This window comes from Puma concolor, chromosome B2 (assembly GCF_028749965.1).
Source record: "Puma concolor isolate L17-30 chromosome B2, mPumCon1.1.hap2, whole genome shotgun sequence".
Taxonomy (NCBI): Eukaryota; Metazoa; Chordata; class Mammalia; order Carnivora; family Felidae; genus Puma; species Puma concolor.
In genome coordinates, this window is record NC_141671.1 from 145238843 (window position 1) to 145255404 (window position 16562).

A 16562-nucleotide genomic window follows, 5' to 3' on the forward strand; every position below is an offset into this window, starting at 1 on the left:
AAAACCAGGAAATATTATATTGGTTTTATTACCCTGTATTTGCATACTAAATTTTCTGGTCTCTGAGTGACTATTGAGAAAATGGCTTCGAGTAGGTATATTTTTATGGTTTTGCAAACTACCAAAGAATAGGAATTATCTTTTCTTTCTAAAGACAAGATCCTCAGCCTGCCTATTAATCTAGAATAATGGATATACATTCAGTAGATGCTTATTGAATGGACCAATGTGTGAGTGCTTTTCTTAGTGGGTTTCTATGAACCAAGGAAGAGAAGGCAACACATCAGTAAAGAATGAACATGTTTACTTTGAAACAAGGAAGGCAATTTATTGTAGTGAGATTATACTGAAGTTCTATATATGATCCCCAATGCATATCATGCATATAAAGTTTCCTGCACACTGTTGGAGAAGGCATTGCTGAGCCGCAGAGAAACTCAAAGTGCTATAAATCAGTTAATATTGATGTAATGCATTTGCGCTAATCTACCCAAATTGAGAATGAGATGATTAAAAGAACACATTTCACTATTTTTCATAAATGTTAATGATGGCCTTTTCATTCACTGGAGTTTGTAATGCCTTCGATATAACTCCAAACACTGAAGTCTGTTCTTGCAGTCTGCTCCTTTTTTCTTACCGTTGTGGGTAATTATCACAAAGCTGTTTACTGGAGGAAACTTCTAACAGAGATTTAAACATTTTTCCTAAATGGAGTTTGTGGAAAATATGAAAAATGGGATGACATTTGAGGCAACAAAGAAAGGAAAAAAATTATTTTTGAACACTAATAGTGTTCAAAATACTGCCCCAGGAGGCAGAGAACAGCAGTGCAGTTGACTACAAGTTCACAAATACACACATACTCATGTAGACATCTTTGCACCTAACACCTTGTCTCTAATACATTTTATACACTTGCTACATGTTGCATGAATTTGGGCACACACAGACACTGCCTGAGTCCCATTGCGTGGCTATCCCCTCTAGGGAGGCCTCTATACAACCTTTTTAAAAGAGCTTATTCTCGACTTTTTGGAAAACAGAGTTCAAAGCAGTTCTTTATACAGTTGTGCATTTACAGAGACGCCATAAGCCATGTCATGGTGTCTGGTCTGCCGTCCTAAATGTAGGATTCTTTAGCATACTGGAGTTGGTCAGCCTTAAAGACCGGCTGACTACATTGCCGCACTAGATGGTCCAGCTTAGTCTTCTGTTTTGACTCAGATACAGTTCTTGGCCGGTGCAGGTCAGGTCTCCCTGTGACGGTCACGTGTCCTATTGTTTCTACAGAAACATGTACAGTCTGGCTCTGTCTCCAGCTCTCAGTCCTGGGAGATAGTCTGTGCCTGTCAAGCAGCTCTTGACTGCATGTATTTCTTAAATTCCCTCCGTGATGAAAAGGTCGGAGAGGTTCAGCATCCTGGCTGAGCATTCTGGCCCTCATGCTCCCGACTGTTTGGCCCCTGTAGGCCGAGAGGTCCAATGCCTGGCGCCGAATGGCCTCTTCGTAAGATGGCGGACTACCTGGGCTTCTCTGATCCACTTGTTGGAACACATCCCTGACAGAGAGGGCATAGGATGTGGAGCTACAGTCTAGAGCAGTTTGGCCCTGGATTTCAGACAAGTTTTCCTGGATGATCCGCCCAGAAAGCTGGCTTTCTTTTTTAAAACCTTTCTTTACTTGGTCTCTGGTAAAGCCTTTGGATTTTACAGACACGCAGCTGGGGGCTTTGGTCAGCACTCTTTTGTGAGAGGCAAAGGAGAATGACATGGAGTGTTTTTTAATTTCTCTGTTGGGCTTACTCTTCTCTGTCTTTGTGAAAGACTGATGTCTGGTGAAGAAATTTCTTTTGGGACTGGAAGGAGAAGCCACGGGTGAACCATCAGAGGAAGCATCCAGAGAGCCACTGGAGGAGGCTTTGGGCGCTAGTCCCCACAGTAACACTGAACCCTGAGTCGAGTTCTTCACCTTCAGGTCCTGTGGTCTCTGGGCTTTGCCTTCCACTGCAGGAAACACCTCCTCTGGAAAGGGGTCTTCAGTTTCCTTACTTTCCAAATGAGCCCCTGCCTGGGCCATGGTGACGTCCTCCTCACTTCGTGTTAGTTTTTGGTGTGTTTTCTGGCTCTCGAGGCTCTCCTGTGAGGATGACGGGCTGGGCTCTGAGTACCTCCTGTCTAGTTCACTCAGGGAGTTTTTCAGCCTGGCAAGAGTGCTGCTGATGGGCTCCGGACTCAACTCCCAAGTGAGCTGGGGGCCTCTGGGCCCCCAGCCGGCAGTTGTCTCCACAGGTACTGGGGGTCGCCTATTTGGGGAGCCAGTGGCACCACCGGAGTCCACGTCAGGATCATTGCTGTCATAAGCTGAGTCATTCTGCAGCGTTGACATGTCTGGGGGAAGTTAAGGGACAGTTGAGTTTCTGGTTCAGTTTCTCTGAGAAATAAACTTTAGTACAATTCCCCCTACTTATATCAAGTATGGCCCTGGGTAATCTGGTGAAGCTACTTTGGGGCTTGATATGAAATTTGCCACATTAAAATTTTGTTTCTTTCCTAGTTTGAGGTGCAGAAGAGAAGCAGATAAAGGAAATAGAATGAGAAAAGAGAGAAAACATTTCAATGAAAATTTGTTGATCTTAAATTAAAAAATTAATCCTTTGGATGGCTCTTTCATTGGATCCATTCCATTTTAATGGACCCATAGCCCATTATGTGGAAACAACCCTCTAGCTGAAGTTAACTTAGAAAAATTAGAAGGTTTTTGTGATTCTGAAAGAAGCTGAACGAGTGTCAGCTGAGTGAGGAGGCACTGCATGGAAATTTGAGAACAGGTGTCCGTGTGAATGGTGTCCTATGAGTTTGATTTGGTGATTTGTGTAGGTAGCTGTCGCTTCAAATACCAGATATATTTTACATTACTGGCATGGACTGGCAGACTGGCATGAACTTTCCCCCACAGTCATCATCAATCGAGAACACATTTTGTACCTGAACTGTCAGTGTGTTCCAGGGAGTCATCAGAAGCAGTACTGGAATGTGCCGGAATGTTGTCCCCAAATATTTCCAAGCAGTTATCGATGAGGAATTCCACCAATGTCTTAACCTGTGAGGAAAAATAAACAAGTTGTCAGCCTAAAGCTATCTTTAATTTTTTTAAAGAAAGAGGAGAAATAATGGGGATATGATGGGGGCCAACTAACTGATAGGGAGGTGCCAAAATAAGCGTAAGGGATCTTTATGTGTTTGAGAAGAGCATGTGGAAAATTGGTAAAAATCATATATATTAAAGTTATCTTTGAGACATACATTTTTTTTGAGATTTAAAAAACCCTCTTCCTTTCAAGTAATTTTTATCTACATAAGGAGTTTCCCAAACTGATAGTTGGACTGATGGCGTGTGATACACAAGTCCTGTGAGACAAGAGGTTTGTTCTGTTTCATCAAATGCATGAGTCTAAGAGGGCAGAACTATGACAAAAGCATTTTGTATTTCATATTTCACTTGACCTTGAGTCAGAGATACTTAGAGGCATTTTACACTTGGGTCTTCCTTCCTTCCTTCCCTCCTTCCTTCCTCTCCCTCCCCCCCCCCCCTTTTTTAATAATTTACTTATTTTTGAGAGAGAGAACTTGTTGTGTGCACAGGTGAGTGAGGGAGGGCCAGAGAGAGGGAGAGACAGATTCCCAAGCAGGCTCCACACTGCCAGCACAGAGCCCGACATGGGGCTCGATCCCATGAACTGTGACATCATGACCTGAGCCAAAACCAAGAGTCGGATGCTTAACCAACTGAGCGACCCAGAAGCCTCCTCCATTCCTTTTTATTATCACTTGGTGTTTTCAAACAAACAGTGAGATCAAATTGGGAGTTTGTCAGAAATAGACCAGAACAAACCTTGTTGTTTAAGTCTTTCTGGGCTTCGAATGACAGGTGTTGGTCATTCTCTCGGGTCAGCACGTTGGGTCCAATGCAGATAGCTAGATTGCTGGCATCCATCTTACTGATCTCTGAGTTCTTGCTGATGAGGTAGAGCACGGAGACCAGGTGTTTGAGCAGCAGGAGGTTGGGCCGGGGGAGCTTATCTGCAACCCTGGAATGAAGTTCAGGGAGGCTGGTTTTAGAGGAGGCTAATGGTCTATCTCCCTTTAGTATCTCAAGTTGAAAGTTTCTGCCTAACCCAGATTTCCTTTAAAATGAAGAAGGTGCATTTTCACAGTAAGATTGTGAAATGTTTATTCAGACACTTCCAGTGGTAACAGACATGGCATGAAACTGGTTAACCATGAGATCCTAAAGACCTAAGACACTGGTCTTTATAATTAGGAAGGACACCAATAACACAACCCTTTATTATTTGTATTGATCTCAAATTAGGAATCCTTAACTTCTGCGACAAACCCCATAGTTTAATACGTTTTGAAAATTGTTTTGTTGAGTAATCATTTAGCCAGGCAGAATGTCTTTCTAGCACTGCAAGACTGGTGTTTTTGGAACACAGTCATTTACTTTTTTTGATCTGTGATCATCACACAAAGATGACCCATTTTTATACCATTCTGAGAAACCTTTATGGAGCATAAATCAGTTTATAAGGGCATGTTCATAAACATGGTCAAGGTAGCACTTAAATGGCAACATCAGTACTAACAATAATTAGATTTATAAAGCCTCATTTTTTCAAAATAAGCAATGGTGACTAAGTAGGGACCATTTTCATTTCTCATAAGAAGTTACTATTTGAAAGAGCTTATGTCTTTAAGGGGAAACTTCTAATAATATTAGGATTTTCAATTTGGGACAGATACTCTTAACACCTTCAATTCAATAACTATTTCCCTGGAAATATTTAGCCGCCTGGGACAATCATAATAAATAGACTTTCATAGCATTCGGCGAAAGAGCTGATATTTCAAAGTTAGGTGTTTAAGATTGTCTAGTCACTAACAGGTTACAGTTTCATTTACGAATGTAATTGTTTTTGTTGTCTTTGGAATTTGTTTTTATATAGTTTTCATTTTGATTAATTATACGAATATGAAACATGCTGTGGAATTTTGTGATCAAAACATTCCCTTCCTATGTTCTACTATGCCTTAGGGGATGTTTTTATGGGAGAATTGTTGCCTTGCCTGACACCCATTTATTAGGTTAAGAATAACCCCAAATTCCTATACTTGGCTATTTAGCGTGTTTTCAGGGTTTCACCTAAGATTTTGCCCCATTCCTTCTTGAACAACTTACGTTTTTAGACCCCCCACCTCTTGGGATTTGCGCTTTCCACTCTTTGAAAAAGTGCTTCCTTTCATTTGGCTAAAACCACTTTAAAAGGAGTCTCCAAAGTACTTTGTGATTTTTATTCTGGGAGTAGATAAACAATTCCATTCTGATTCCCTAAACACTTCAATTTTCATGAAACACTCAGAGAATTATATGAAGAATCAAAAAATGGAGACCATGTGGGCCTGGCCTCTGGCAAGGACTCTGGCAACTTACTGTTTCAGGGCCTCAATTCTGTCCTCCTCATTCTGCCTCTCCAGGGCGTCCATCCAGTCCTCAAACAGGTCACATGAAAGTAGCTTCAGTGGGATACTTCTGAGGAAGTCCTGGAGGATGAAAGGGGATGGTTTGTCCTGTTTATGTTACATTATGTGCTGGCATCTTCATCGTCCCCTTGTCTGGTCTGTCTCAGAGACCCTCTGATCATCTTAACACAGGCTGCGCCCCCTTCCTTCTTGCATTTGAATACTCTAGGGAAATCTCTCTTATCAACTTCCTAACAACGCGCACACACAGTAAGGCCATCATCTGAGGGGCAGCCAGATTCAGGGGCACAGACTTGGCCATGGGACAGTCTAAGTGCGCCTTTTCTCATCAGGATTTGGGGAGAATTTAATGTATCGCCTTCTGTTGGAATCTGGGATCATAGAAACAGATGTTTATATAAGAAAATAAAAGGCTTAGCCAAAAAAACTTAAACTCCAGGATCAGTTTACTTTGATTTGTAGGGAGAAGAGCCCATTTCTTATTTTCTGAAAATTAATGTGTCAGAGCCACCTGCAGATGATTTGGCAGCAATGTTGTGAACTCACCTTAAAGACCACAGCCAGAAGGTGCACAGGGAGACTTTTCAGATCCACCACGCCTCCAGAGTTGAGCTCTTCCTTTAGCTCTTTGCGGGCTTTCTCATTGGCCGCTTTCCTGAATATCCCTTCAGTGGAAGGTCCTTTAAGGCACAGAATAGTGAGAATATCCTATAGGAAAGAGGGGTAGGAATAGGAAATGATTACCCTTAGTTTGAATGCATGAAACCATATGCTGCTACTAATACATGAAAAATCTATGTTTAGGTAAGAGAAAGAATTAAAATGGTGCATGTGAACAGTAGCAAACTTCACCTGTCCTAGAATATCTTCTCCATAAAAGTTAGTTCTTCATGATACCGAGATGGTGTTAACAAGAGACCTCTAATGCCAGTTTTTCTTTATAGCCCCATTGCTATCAACTGTCTCCCTCAACTCTGCTGTTTTTCTAAGAGGAGGTAAATGGTGAAAGCTCTAATTTTTTACATTCTAAAATTATTCCAGGCCTCCCTCCTTTCAAGTCATTCCATATAAACACTGGATTTTTGATCATACACTTTAGACCCCATCTCTGTTGACTTTTCAGAAGCTACACATTTTAAGCATTCTCAACTCCATGAGATCATGAGGATGGAAGGATGGAGGGCAAGTAGAGCTAATTTCTAGAGTGTAAGCAGCCAGGTACTCTCCTGACTGTACTCATATGTGGAAACACCATTTCCAAAAGTGGAAAAAACTAAATACTGGCCCCAGCAAGATTAGCATGAGAATGATATTTAGAGCTCCCAAGAATCTTTCACATCCAACAAAAACCTGATGTAGGTTACAAGTAAATGCACACCTACCTGGATGGGTCTGGGGAGTATGTCGTCCTCACCACAGATGATTGACAAGGGCTGATCAAATAGTGGCGTTTTCAGTTCTGGTTCTGAAGCCCCAGGAAAATCTGACATAGGAGAAAGCCTTCTCATGAGAAAAGGCCAAGACAGCACCTTTTTTCTCTTCTTAATTTCTACAGCCAGGAAAACAAGGCAAAGAGAAAAATTAAATTTAACTTATTAATAAATAAAGACCCATATAAGACAATGGATATCATCAGCCACTTAATGTCATCTGTGGTATGTCATGGGGGGGGGGCAGGAATAATTTTGAAAAACTGAGAAAGCAAAGGGCGTGAATTTTAATCGAGAAAAATCAACCGAAAAAGCAACCACATTGTCACCAGAGCAACCAGCCCCTAAACATCAACACCAAGGTTCCTCAAAGTCTCCACCTTTCCTGTTTTTACCCTTCACTGGCTGTTTGCTACAAAAAATCAGCAAAACCTAGCCAAGCAGATCACAAACAACCATCTTAATATATTGACCTTAATAACTATGGTGGGCATTTCTGATGTGAAATAGATTATTTTAATTTTCTTCATTGGTGGAAAAAAACGAAACTTAGGAGAGGAAGTGACTTGCTTAAGATCTTTTTTTTTTTTTTAAACTGAAGTATAGTTGACAGTAGAATGTTACGTTAATTTCAGCCACAATGGGAAACAGTATGGAGTTTCCTCAAAAAATTAAAATAGAAATACCCTATGAGCCAGTGATTTTACTGCTAGGTTTTACCCAAAGAAAACAATACTAATTCAAAAAGATCTACGCACCCCTGTGTTTATTGCAGCATTATTTACAACAGCCAAGATATGGAAGCAAACCAAGTGTCCAGTGATAGATGAATGGATAAAGATGTGGTTTATAAATACAGCGGAATATCACCGAGCCATAAAAAAAGAGTGGAACCTTGTTCAAGATCATTTTGAAGACACTTAGCTGGGCTGGCGGGTAAACCTCTGCAGCCACTTAGCCACTAGGGGGAGCTACAACAGACTGTCTGCAGTCCCCTTTAGGATGTCCCTGGCGGCTGCTTTGGGACAGCGCTGGCACAAATTGCCAGGAAGGCTTGAACCTAGACCTGGCAGTTGGGAACTATCAGTAAAACATTAGCAAGATGTTCTATCTTTGCAAAATCCTGAAGATGTGTATGCAACGGGTATCGCACCTCACAAGTTTCCTTCTGTCTCTCTTTTCTGTCTCCTTCTTTCTCTTGTTTTCCTCTAAATATAAAAGCTGTATTTTCCAAATGCATTGCCATATGTTTCTACACTGGCAAGTGGAAGGGGATGGCTAGAGAAGGAAGAAAAGGGAAAAGGAACGGTCTCTTTTTCATATGTATGCATGCTGTAATTGTTAAAACAGAAGCGCCTAGGAGATCTGACCCTACGAAAAACCCCTTGAAGAGCTGGGGGGTTGGCTCTAGAGAGGATCTTGTCTGTCAGAGTGCCCTGATGCTCTGGTGAGCTGGAGCCTGCCTGCCATCTAAGTGTTAATGTTCTGCGGTCTTTAAAAGAACATTTATAAAAAAAAAATTCCTAGTAAAGTACTGTGGTTTTGCAAACCAAGAACATTTGTTGTTAGCACTTACATAAAAGATCAGTATGTTTTCAAAACTCACCAATTAGCTGGCAAATATTATTTTCACCCTCAGATGATGCCAACAGAGGATGTTCCTTGATATCACCCTAAAAATATATTTGTTTTAGTTAAAAATGACTGAAGAGATCTACCCAGTCTTGCCCCACAAAATACACATACAACATTTTATTCATATTAGGAATTAGTCAATAGAGTCCACTGATTTTTTCTAGCTTCTAGAATCAACAATTGATTATCATCCTATAAGGCCCCAATTAATGTATTTAATGTACTGCACGAATGATGTTAATTTTCTACTCTGGTAATTAAATAATCCAAACAATATTCCATTAAAACACAGTGTTCCACATTCTCACAGTGCAGATAAAAAGTGTTTAAAATTGCTTTCTTACCTCTGACTGACATTCAATCAATGTCTCCATGTTATTGGCATTTAGTGTTTTTGCCTAAAAGAGAAAACCAAAATTAGGTACAGATCTTTTGACTCTGACTTCTGGAAAACCGGAATTAGTAAATGTAAGAGGGGGACGTACAGCATTGCAACTGCTTATCAACTTCATTAGAGTCTGTGCTGACTGTCCAGCGATGAATTTCCCTCCGTGTGTCCTTGGCTCTGCCTGTGAGAAATCACGTGAGAAAGAGTGAGGAGGGAGACGCATAATAAGTTGGCCGATTTCAGTGCCAAAACACAAAGTTTGAAACCATTAGGTAGAAAAGTTTTCATTTAAAGTCTGTGTGTATGTTACTAGATATCTTAGGCTGTTAAGGACAGCACCTGAACACACTTATTTCTATATTATTTAAACCTGATACCTTTACCACGCCACACTTATTCACTTATTCCATTCCCATCAAGAAATAATCTGACAAATAGTTACATAATAATTATATACCCTCTTTTTTTGGCAGCGGGTAGAGCTCACTATGTGTCAGGCACTGTATTGCGTGCTCTGCACAGATGATCTCATCTAACCCCCAGGGTCAAAAACTTATTCCCAAGATGCTACTTGTAGTAAACACAAAACAAAGTTAACCTTTCCGGAATTCCCATGCCAAAGAAGTTCAGGCTTCACACTGAAGCCAAGCTTTGCGCGTTCAGCGTCTTTGTAACGTGACATGTTGTGTGTTTGTGGTACAGCTGTTTTCTGTCGGAGGTGCTCTCAGACACCTGCGATTTGCTAGCTCGCTTATTCTCTAGTGATGTGAATTTATGGTACTCACCCTCAGAGGGTCTCCAGCCAGACTTGTCTTAACTCCGGGGGACTGTGAAAAATGGGAGAAACAGCATTTCACTCTGCTCCTACTAATCCACTGGTTGACAGGGCAAGACTGAATGACCGGCTTCACGTGTCCTGCATTATAAACGAGAGGGGGCGGGCAGGTGGAAATTCAGAATATTACTGAGACCGGAAAGAACATCATGGGTTGTCACACAGACATAGCCAGCCAGACACTGGAGAGCTCTCACTTCCTCATTCCTTTTAGGGCAGCTCTGGTTCTTTTTCTTCTTCTTCCACTTCAAAGTTAAAAAAAAAAAAAAATCTACAAACAGGGGTGGAAAAGATGACATATGGCTCTTAGGTGAAGGCTCTGATTAATGTCACAGGTGGGATGTGTGAACAAGAAATTGTGTTATTCTGTAATAAACATAAGTTTATTTTGTAAAGTGGTGATTTCAGGTGCCCTTATTTTGTATCCTGTTTGGGTGCTGTCTCCCCTCCCACCCACCATCTACTCTGTTCATCAGTTACCACACATTGACTGGCATCCTCTGGGTGCAGGATGCTATTCCTCCCAGAAGCTCCAGACATGCTGCTGCTTTTGAGAAATGGTCGCTACCAGTTTCCTTTGGAATTAGGTAGAGAGTCCTCTGGAGCCAGCTGCCAAAATATTGACCCCCTTCTCCTTTCCCTAACTCCTGGTCAAAATTGCTAATACCATCTCTAATCTTGACACGGAAGGAAAACCAAAAATTCCTCTGATCAGATCAATTTCAAATAGAAAGGAGATCGTGAGGGGCACCTGGGTGGCTCAGATAAGCATCCAACTTCGGTTCCGGTCATGATCTCACTGTTCATGCGATCGAGCCCCACACCAGGCTGACGCCTATCAGCGCAGAGCCCGCTTTGGATCCAGTGTCTCCCTTTTTCTGCCCCTCCCCTGCTTGTTCTCTCTCTCTCTCAAAAATAAATAAACATTTAATTCTTTTCTAAAGAAAAAAAGAAAAGAGATGGTGAACTTCATCTGTGGATCCCTCCTCCTCCTCCTCCTTCTTCATGTGTGGATCCCTCATTCTGGATAAGAGAAAATCTCTGGTCTTTTCTATGGCTAAAAGGCTATGTATGTGACCTATATTACGACATCTTCACGCAGTGGAGTGTTCCATAGAACTGAGAATGCATGGTCTATAACTATGTCCAACAGTGTGGGCACGTCTCACAACATAATGTTGAGCTAAAGAAGCCAGACTCAAAAGAGCATATCTTGCATACAAAGCCAAATCATCTATGTTGTTGGAAGTCAATCTATGCTATTTTACCAGTTTCCCTGGGGTGGGAAGTGACCACTGGGGGCCAGAGAGGGCTCTCTAATGGTCTATCTCTTGATCTGGGTGCTCCTAGTCTTATGTTCACATTTCTGTATGTGTGTTATTCTTCAACAAAAAATTAAAAACTACCTGTGTCTTAATCCATCACCAGAAGGCTTTAATCCCAAGACTTTTTCATATTGACAGCTCCATCGTCTTTACACTAAAAGGAAGTCACGATTAGGCGTTCTTCAGGAAACTGAAGCACAGAGCAGTTAAGATTTGCCCCCTAACTCAGTGTTTCAGTGGAGGGTGTTCAGGCTTCCAGCTGGAGGCTTCCTCTCTGAAAAGTCCCTCAGAGCTGGAGCCCCAGAGTTTAGGCCAGTGTCCCTGTGGAGTCTATGTGAATGACTGCCTTTCATCCTTCCTCCGGCCCTTACAAATCTTCAAAATGACTCATTGAATTTTTTAAACTTTTTTAAGTTTGAGAGAGAGGGAGGGGGACAAGAGCAAGAGGAAGAGAGAGAGAAATCCTAAGCGGGCTCTGCACTGTCAGCTCAGCCTGACGCGGGGCTCAGTCTCAAGACCCATGAGATCATGACCTGAGCCGGAATCAAGAGTCTGGATCTTAACCCAATAAGCCATGCAGGTGCCCTCACTCATTGACTTTTTTATTATCAAAAAGTGCATATATGCTGTACCTCGCCCAGAGACAGGCACGTAGTAGGTGTTCAGTAAATAGCTTCTGAAAAAATACATTAACTTATAAAATAGTCATTCTTTATGCTAATATGTATTTCATGAACTTTTTTCATTTGACATACTTTTGGGGAGTTTCTAAGAAATCTATGCTTGCACAGCTCTAACAACCTAATGCATCAATCCTCAATCTATATATTTCAAATGAAGACCATATTTTTTTCTTTGATTAGGCACTATACCCCACAATACACATTCTATTAGTGGTTTAAAAACTGGTTTTTGTTTGTTTGTTTGTTTATGTTTTGGTGTGGAATTCTATATTTAAAGGAAGATGAACCTAGAATCCTGATATATAAAATGTAAAAAAAAAAAAATTGAGTATGTGTCTCTAGTGGGAGAAGGGTGGGGAAGTCATGGGCTCATCCATTTTACCTCTTTTTCTGATGAGCCCAAGCTGGGGGGTTTTAGGAGACTCAAAAACTCATAGGTTTGGTCTATATCAGTGGTTCTCAACGTGTGTTCAGGGAGTCCTGAGGGTGCTTGAGACCCTTTCAGGAGGGTCCATGAAATCAAAACTATTTTATAGCAATATTTGCCTTTTTGACTCTATTGTCTCAAGAGCAGACAGTGGAGTTTTTCAGAGGCTACATGATATGGGATGTTACTATATGAAGGGAATGCAGGCTTGTGTATTCTTATGTTTAAAATTTTTCTCAGCTTTAATTTTACCTAAGGTACATATTGGTAAATACAGCTTACATAAATTAAATCTCTAGACTCGGCAATAATTCTGTAAAGGGTTCCTGAGGCTACAGAGTTTGAGAACTGCTAGTCTACATTGTATCTGTGCATGTGAGAAAGTTCCGGATATTTATAGTGCATCATTACCTGTCCTCGTCACCCTCACAGCCACAGCCATTTTCAATGAAAATTATTTTCAAGCTGTGTCGTCTGACAGCCAATCACTCTACATCCCATTTTGTTTATTAATGGTTTTGACAAGAGTGAAGAAAGGATTCTGTCCTGCTGCTTTAAATCCTATGCCTGCAGCGACCCCAGGGGTCCTCACTGCCTTTCCTCCACATCTGAGTCTCAGTGCCTCTAATGACACAAATGTGCCTCATTATAAGCCATCAAAATATGGCAATGGAGAAAAATGAGAAAGTTAGTTGGACATAAGTGCCATTTCCCTTTGGATATGTAATCCCAAAACTTTTTGAAGTAAAAAAAAAATCTTTATTCAACTTTTAATATCACCAGTGGGCACTAACAAACATTTTTTTAAAAGTGATCTTTACACCCAGTGTGGGGCTCGAACTCACAACCCCAAGATCAAGAGTCGCATGTTCCACTGACTGAACCAGCCAAGCATCCCCCCTAAAACTTTTTGATTTTTTAAAAATATTTATTTTTATTGAGAGATAAAGAGATATCATAAGCTTGGGAGGGGCAGAGAGAGAAGGAAACACAGAATCTGAAGCAGGCTCCAGACTCTGAGCTGTCAGCACAGAGCCTAATGCAGGGCTTGAACTCAAAAACTGTGAGATCATGACCTGAGCCAAAGTCAGAGTCTTAACCGACTGAGTCACCCAGGTGCCCCAAACATTTTGAGTTCTTAAGTGAGATTTGATTGTTGCTGGGGTTATATATTTCTTATTATATAGATAATCATGTTTTTTAATTTACTATGAGGGGTGCCTGGGTGGCTCAGTTGGTTAAGCATCCGACTTTGGCTCAGGTCATGATTTCGTGGTATGTGAGTTTGAGTCTGGCATCGGGCTCTGTGCTGACAGCTCAGAGCTTGGATCCTGCTTCAGATTCTGTGACTTCCTCTCTCTCTGCCCCTCTCCTGCTCATGTTCTTCATGCTCTGTCTCTGTCTCTCAAAAAATAAATAGATGTTTAAAAACAAATTTAAAACATTTACTATGAGGTGTACTAAGAAATAGACTTAAATAAACATGTTTATTCTGGTAACAACTCTTTTGGAAAGAGGAATAACAGTTAATTTTATATGTTTGTTAATGATATTGTGGTGACTTTGGACATTTTTTAAGGAAGAAATAATTAAAATGCAAATGCTATAGATTATATTGGATGCAAAATTTCCTGTAATCTAGTTTAATTTTCTTTTTCCTCTCTCTTCTTCCTCCTCCTCCTTCTTCCTTTTCTTATCGTGAGACTGAATTATGGGACTAGAAATGGACATTTGTTGACATTGAATTTCAGGGCTGAATAAGTTGTTTTTTGTTTTTTGTTTTTTGTTTTTTTTTTTACTGTTTATTTATTTTTGAGAGTGAGAGAGACAGAGTGTGAGCCAGGGAGGGACAGAGAGAGAGGGAGACACAGAATCTGGAGCAGGCTCCAGGCTCCAAGCTGTCAGCACAGAGCCCGATGTGGGCCTCCAACCCACGAGTAGGAGATCATGACCTGAGCCAAAGTCAGAGGCTTAACCGACTGACCCACCCAGGCGCCCCAAGGGCTGAATAGGTTTTAAGTGCGCAACTGAGTTAATGTCCTATCCCTGTTCTGATGTTTTCATCTCTGCAGCTTCCCGCCAAATTGTCTCTTTTAAGTTGTTCTGGAAGTCCTTCTGTGCTGAGGGCGTTGCCATCTCAAGTAAACCCTTCCCTAATCCAGCAGAAGGCTTCTGGTTTTGTCAAAGGGGAGCCTTCCTGCCAAAAACTCTCATCTTAAATCCCATCCTATTAAATCCCACCCTATTCTGGGAGATAAAGCTTTCAGCTTCCTCCAGTCAGCCCCTGTGAATACCCGCACCCCAAACAAGAACACCCATACAGAAGCACCAAGAACACCTCCCTCTGGGGCCCCCCATCAACAATCTAGCCTAGAAGAAGAGCCAAAGATTCCTGCTTTAGAAAACACCAGGGCCCTGACTTACTCATTTCTATTGCCCTGTTTGCTGCTAACTTCTGATCCCAGATAGCTTGGTACCTCTGTTTTAAAGAAAATGACTTCCAGGGCACCTGGGTGGCTCAATTGGTTAAGCAGCCAACTTCAGCTTAGGTCATGATCTCTCGGTCAGTGAGTTCCAGCCCTGCGACGGGCTCTGTGTTGACAGCTCAGAGCCTGGAGCCTGCTTTGGATTCTGTGTCTCCCTCTCTCTCTGACCCTCCCCCGTTCATGCTCTGTCTCTCTCTGTCTCAAAAATAAATAAATATTAAAAAAAAATTTTTAAATAAAAAAAAAGGAAATGACTTCTATGCCTTCATCATCCTAGTAGGAAATGTTCTTTTAATTTTTTTTTAATGTTTCTTTATTTTTGAGAGATAGAGTGTGAGCAGGGGAAGGGCAGAGAGAGAGGGAGACACAGAATCTGAAGCAAGCTCCAGGCTCTGAGCTGTCGGTCAGCACAGACCCCAACGTGGAACTCGAACCCACAAACCATGAAATCATGACCTGAGCCGAAGTTGGATGCTCAACGAACTGAGCCACCCAGGCATCCCAGGAAATATTCTTTTAAACATCGCCTTGGTTTTTGGCATCCATCATTAGCTCTGCATTCTTGGGTGTGAGATTTACTTATTTAACACCTACTATGTGCCATATACTGTGTGATATTTTCAAATAACTTATCTCACATAATTACTGAAACAGTACTCTGAATGTGTCATTCTCCGAGGCTTACAGACAAGATAACCAGGGCTCCACGGTTCAGCTGGCTTTCCCAAGATCACCCCACTGGGTTTGAACCTTGGTCTTTCCATCATTTATCTCAAGGAATATCCTTGAAGGGATTCATTTATAAACGGAAACAAAATGTCTAGATCTATTATATCAATTTATGCCAGATGAGTCCTGGTGAATCCTTCTAGGGAACTCTTATCTAACAGAGAGAGTCAGATTTAGGGCCTTGTCCTGAAACTTCAAATCTCCTTCTGTCAGTTTCATTAATAATCATAAATAGAACGCAATTTACATCTTAAAAAATACGTAGCACCCAAGGTTCAGTGACGTGCAGAAACTGTTACAACAACAGATTAGAATTTTCCACTTGTCTGTAATTCTTCCATCGAACTACCATGCCGCCCCACTTTGGAGAGGAAGGGAGGTACCAAGCTATCTGGGATCAGAAGTTAACAGTAAACAGGGCATAGAAACGAGTAAAGTCAGGGCCCTGGTGTTTTCTAAAGCAGGAATCTTTGGCTCTTCTTCTAGGCTAGATTGTTGATGGGGGAGCCCCGAGGGAGGTGTTCTTGGTGCTTCTGGGAGATTGTTGACAGTTACCATCTGATTCACAGGTACGTTTGTGACTGATGGGTAGTCACCATGAGCATCTGGCCCTGTGACTGATGGAGGAGAGTTGTTCCCTTATGGTTAGTGCTTGCCTGTCAGGCATATGGTCTCCACTGTGGAGACAGAGTGGGAGGGGCAGGTCCTGCACCACTGCTTTAAGAATCGCAAAGTTTGATGGCAGTTTTCTGAGCAATAGTAGAAACGTTTGTAAGTACAGTGTGAAATTTGGGGGCAGATGGAAGGATCTGTTTCACTCTCTCCATTGTCTTGTCTGTTAAAGTTTCCTTAGAAAAGCAACCTCTTATCCTGTGTGACAAGAGTTTTTGGAACATTTAAAAAAAAACATTTATTTATTTTTGAGGTGGGGGCAGAGAGAGAGGGGGACAGAGGATCTGTAGGGCTCAAACTCACAAACTGTGAGATCATGACCTGAGCTGCAGACACTCGACTGACTGAGCCACCTGGGTATCCCTTAAGTGGCCTTTGCTAGCCAGCAGATCTGGATAAGATGAAGGG

The 16562-nt window shown here is 41.6% G+C and overlaps 1 protein-coding gene across 1 annotated transcript; it reads right to left on the minus strand.

The window, feature by feature from the left end:
- Window positions 1-302: 302 nt before the first annotated feature.
- TAGAP (T cell activation RhoGTPase activating protein) lies at window positions 303-9937 on the minus strand. The gene is made up of 10 exons (XM_025926161.2): window positions 9783-9937; window positions 9095-9178; window positions 8954-9007; window positions 8581-8647; window positions 6927-7093; window positions 6091-6252; window positions 5495-5604; window positions 3896-4091; window positions 2989-3103; window positions 303-2391 (listed from the first exon to the last, which is right to left on the minus strand). Exons 2-10 carry the CDS (start codon window positions 9119-9121, stop codon window positions 1124-1126), a joined length of 2166 nt encoding a protein of 721 aa, XP_025781946.1. The 5' UTR covers window positions 9122-9178; window positions 9783-9937; the 3' UTR covers window positions 303-1123.
- Between the last annotated feature and the right edge of the window lie 6625 nt (window positions 9938-16562).

Excerpts from the sequence above, each read along its gene's own strand:
- TAGAP (XM_025926161.2), bottom strand. The coding sequence starts at position 9,121 with ATGAAGTTGATAAGCAGTTGCAATGCT. Across the intron at positions 6,253-6,926 it reads TACTCCCCAGACCCATCCAG|GATATTCTCACTATTCTGTG; the intron begins GTAGGTGTGCAT and ends TCTTTCCTATAG. Across the intron at positions 4,092-5,494 it reads AGAATTGAGGCCCTGAAACA|GGTTGCAGATAAGCTCCCCC; the intron begins GTAAGTTGCCAG and ends ACTTCATTCCAG.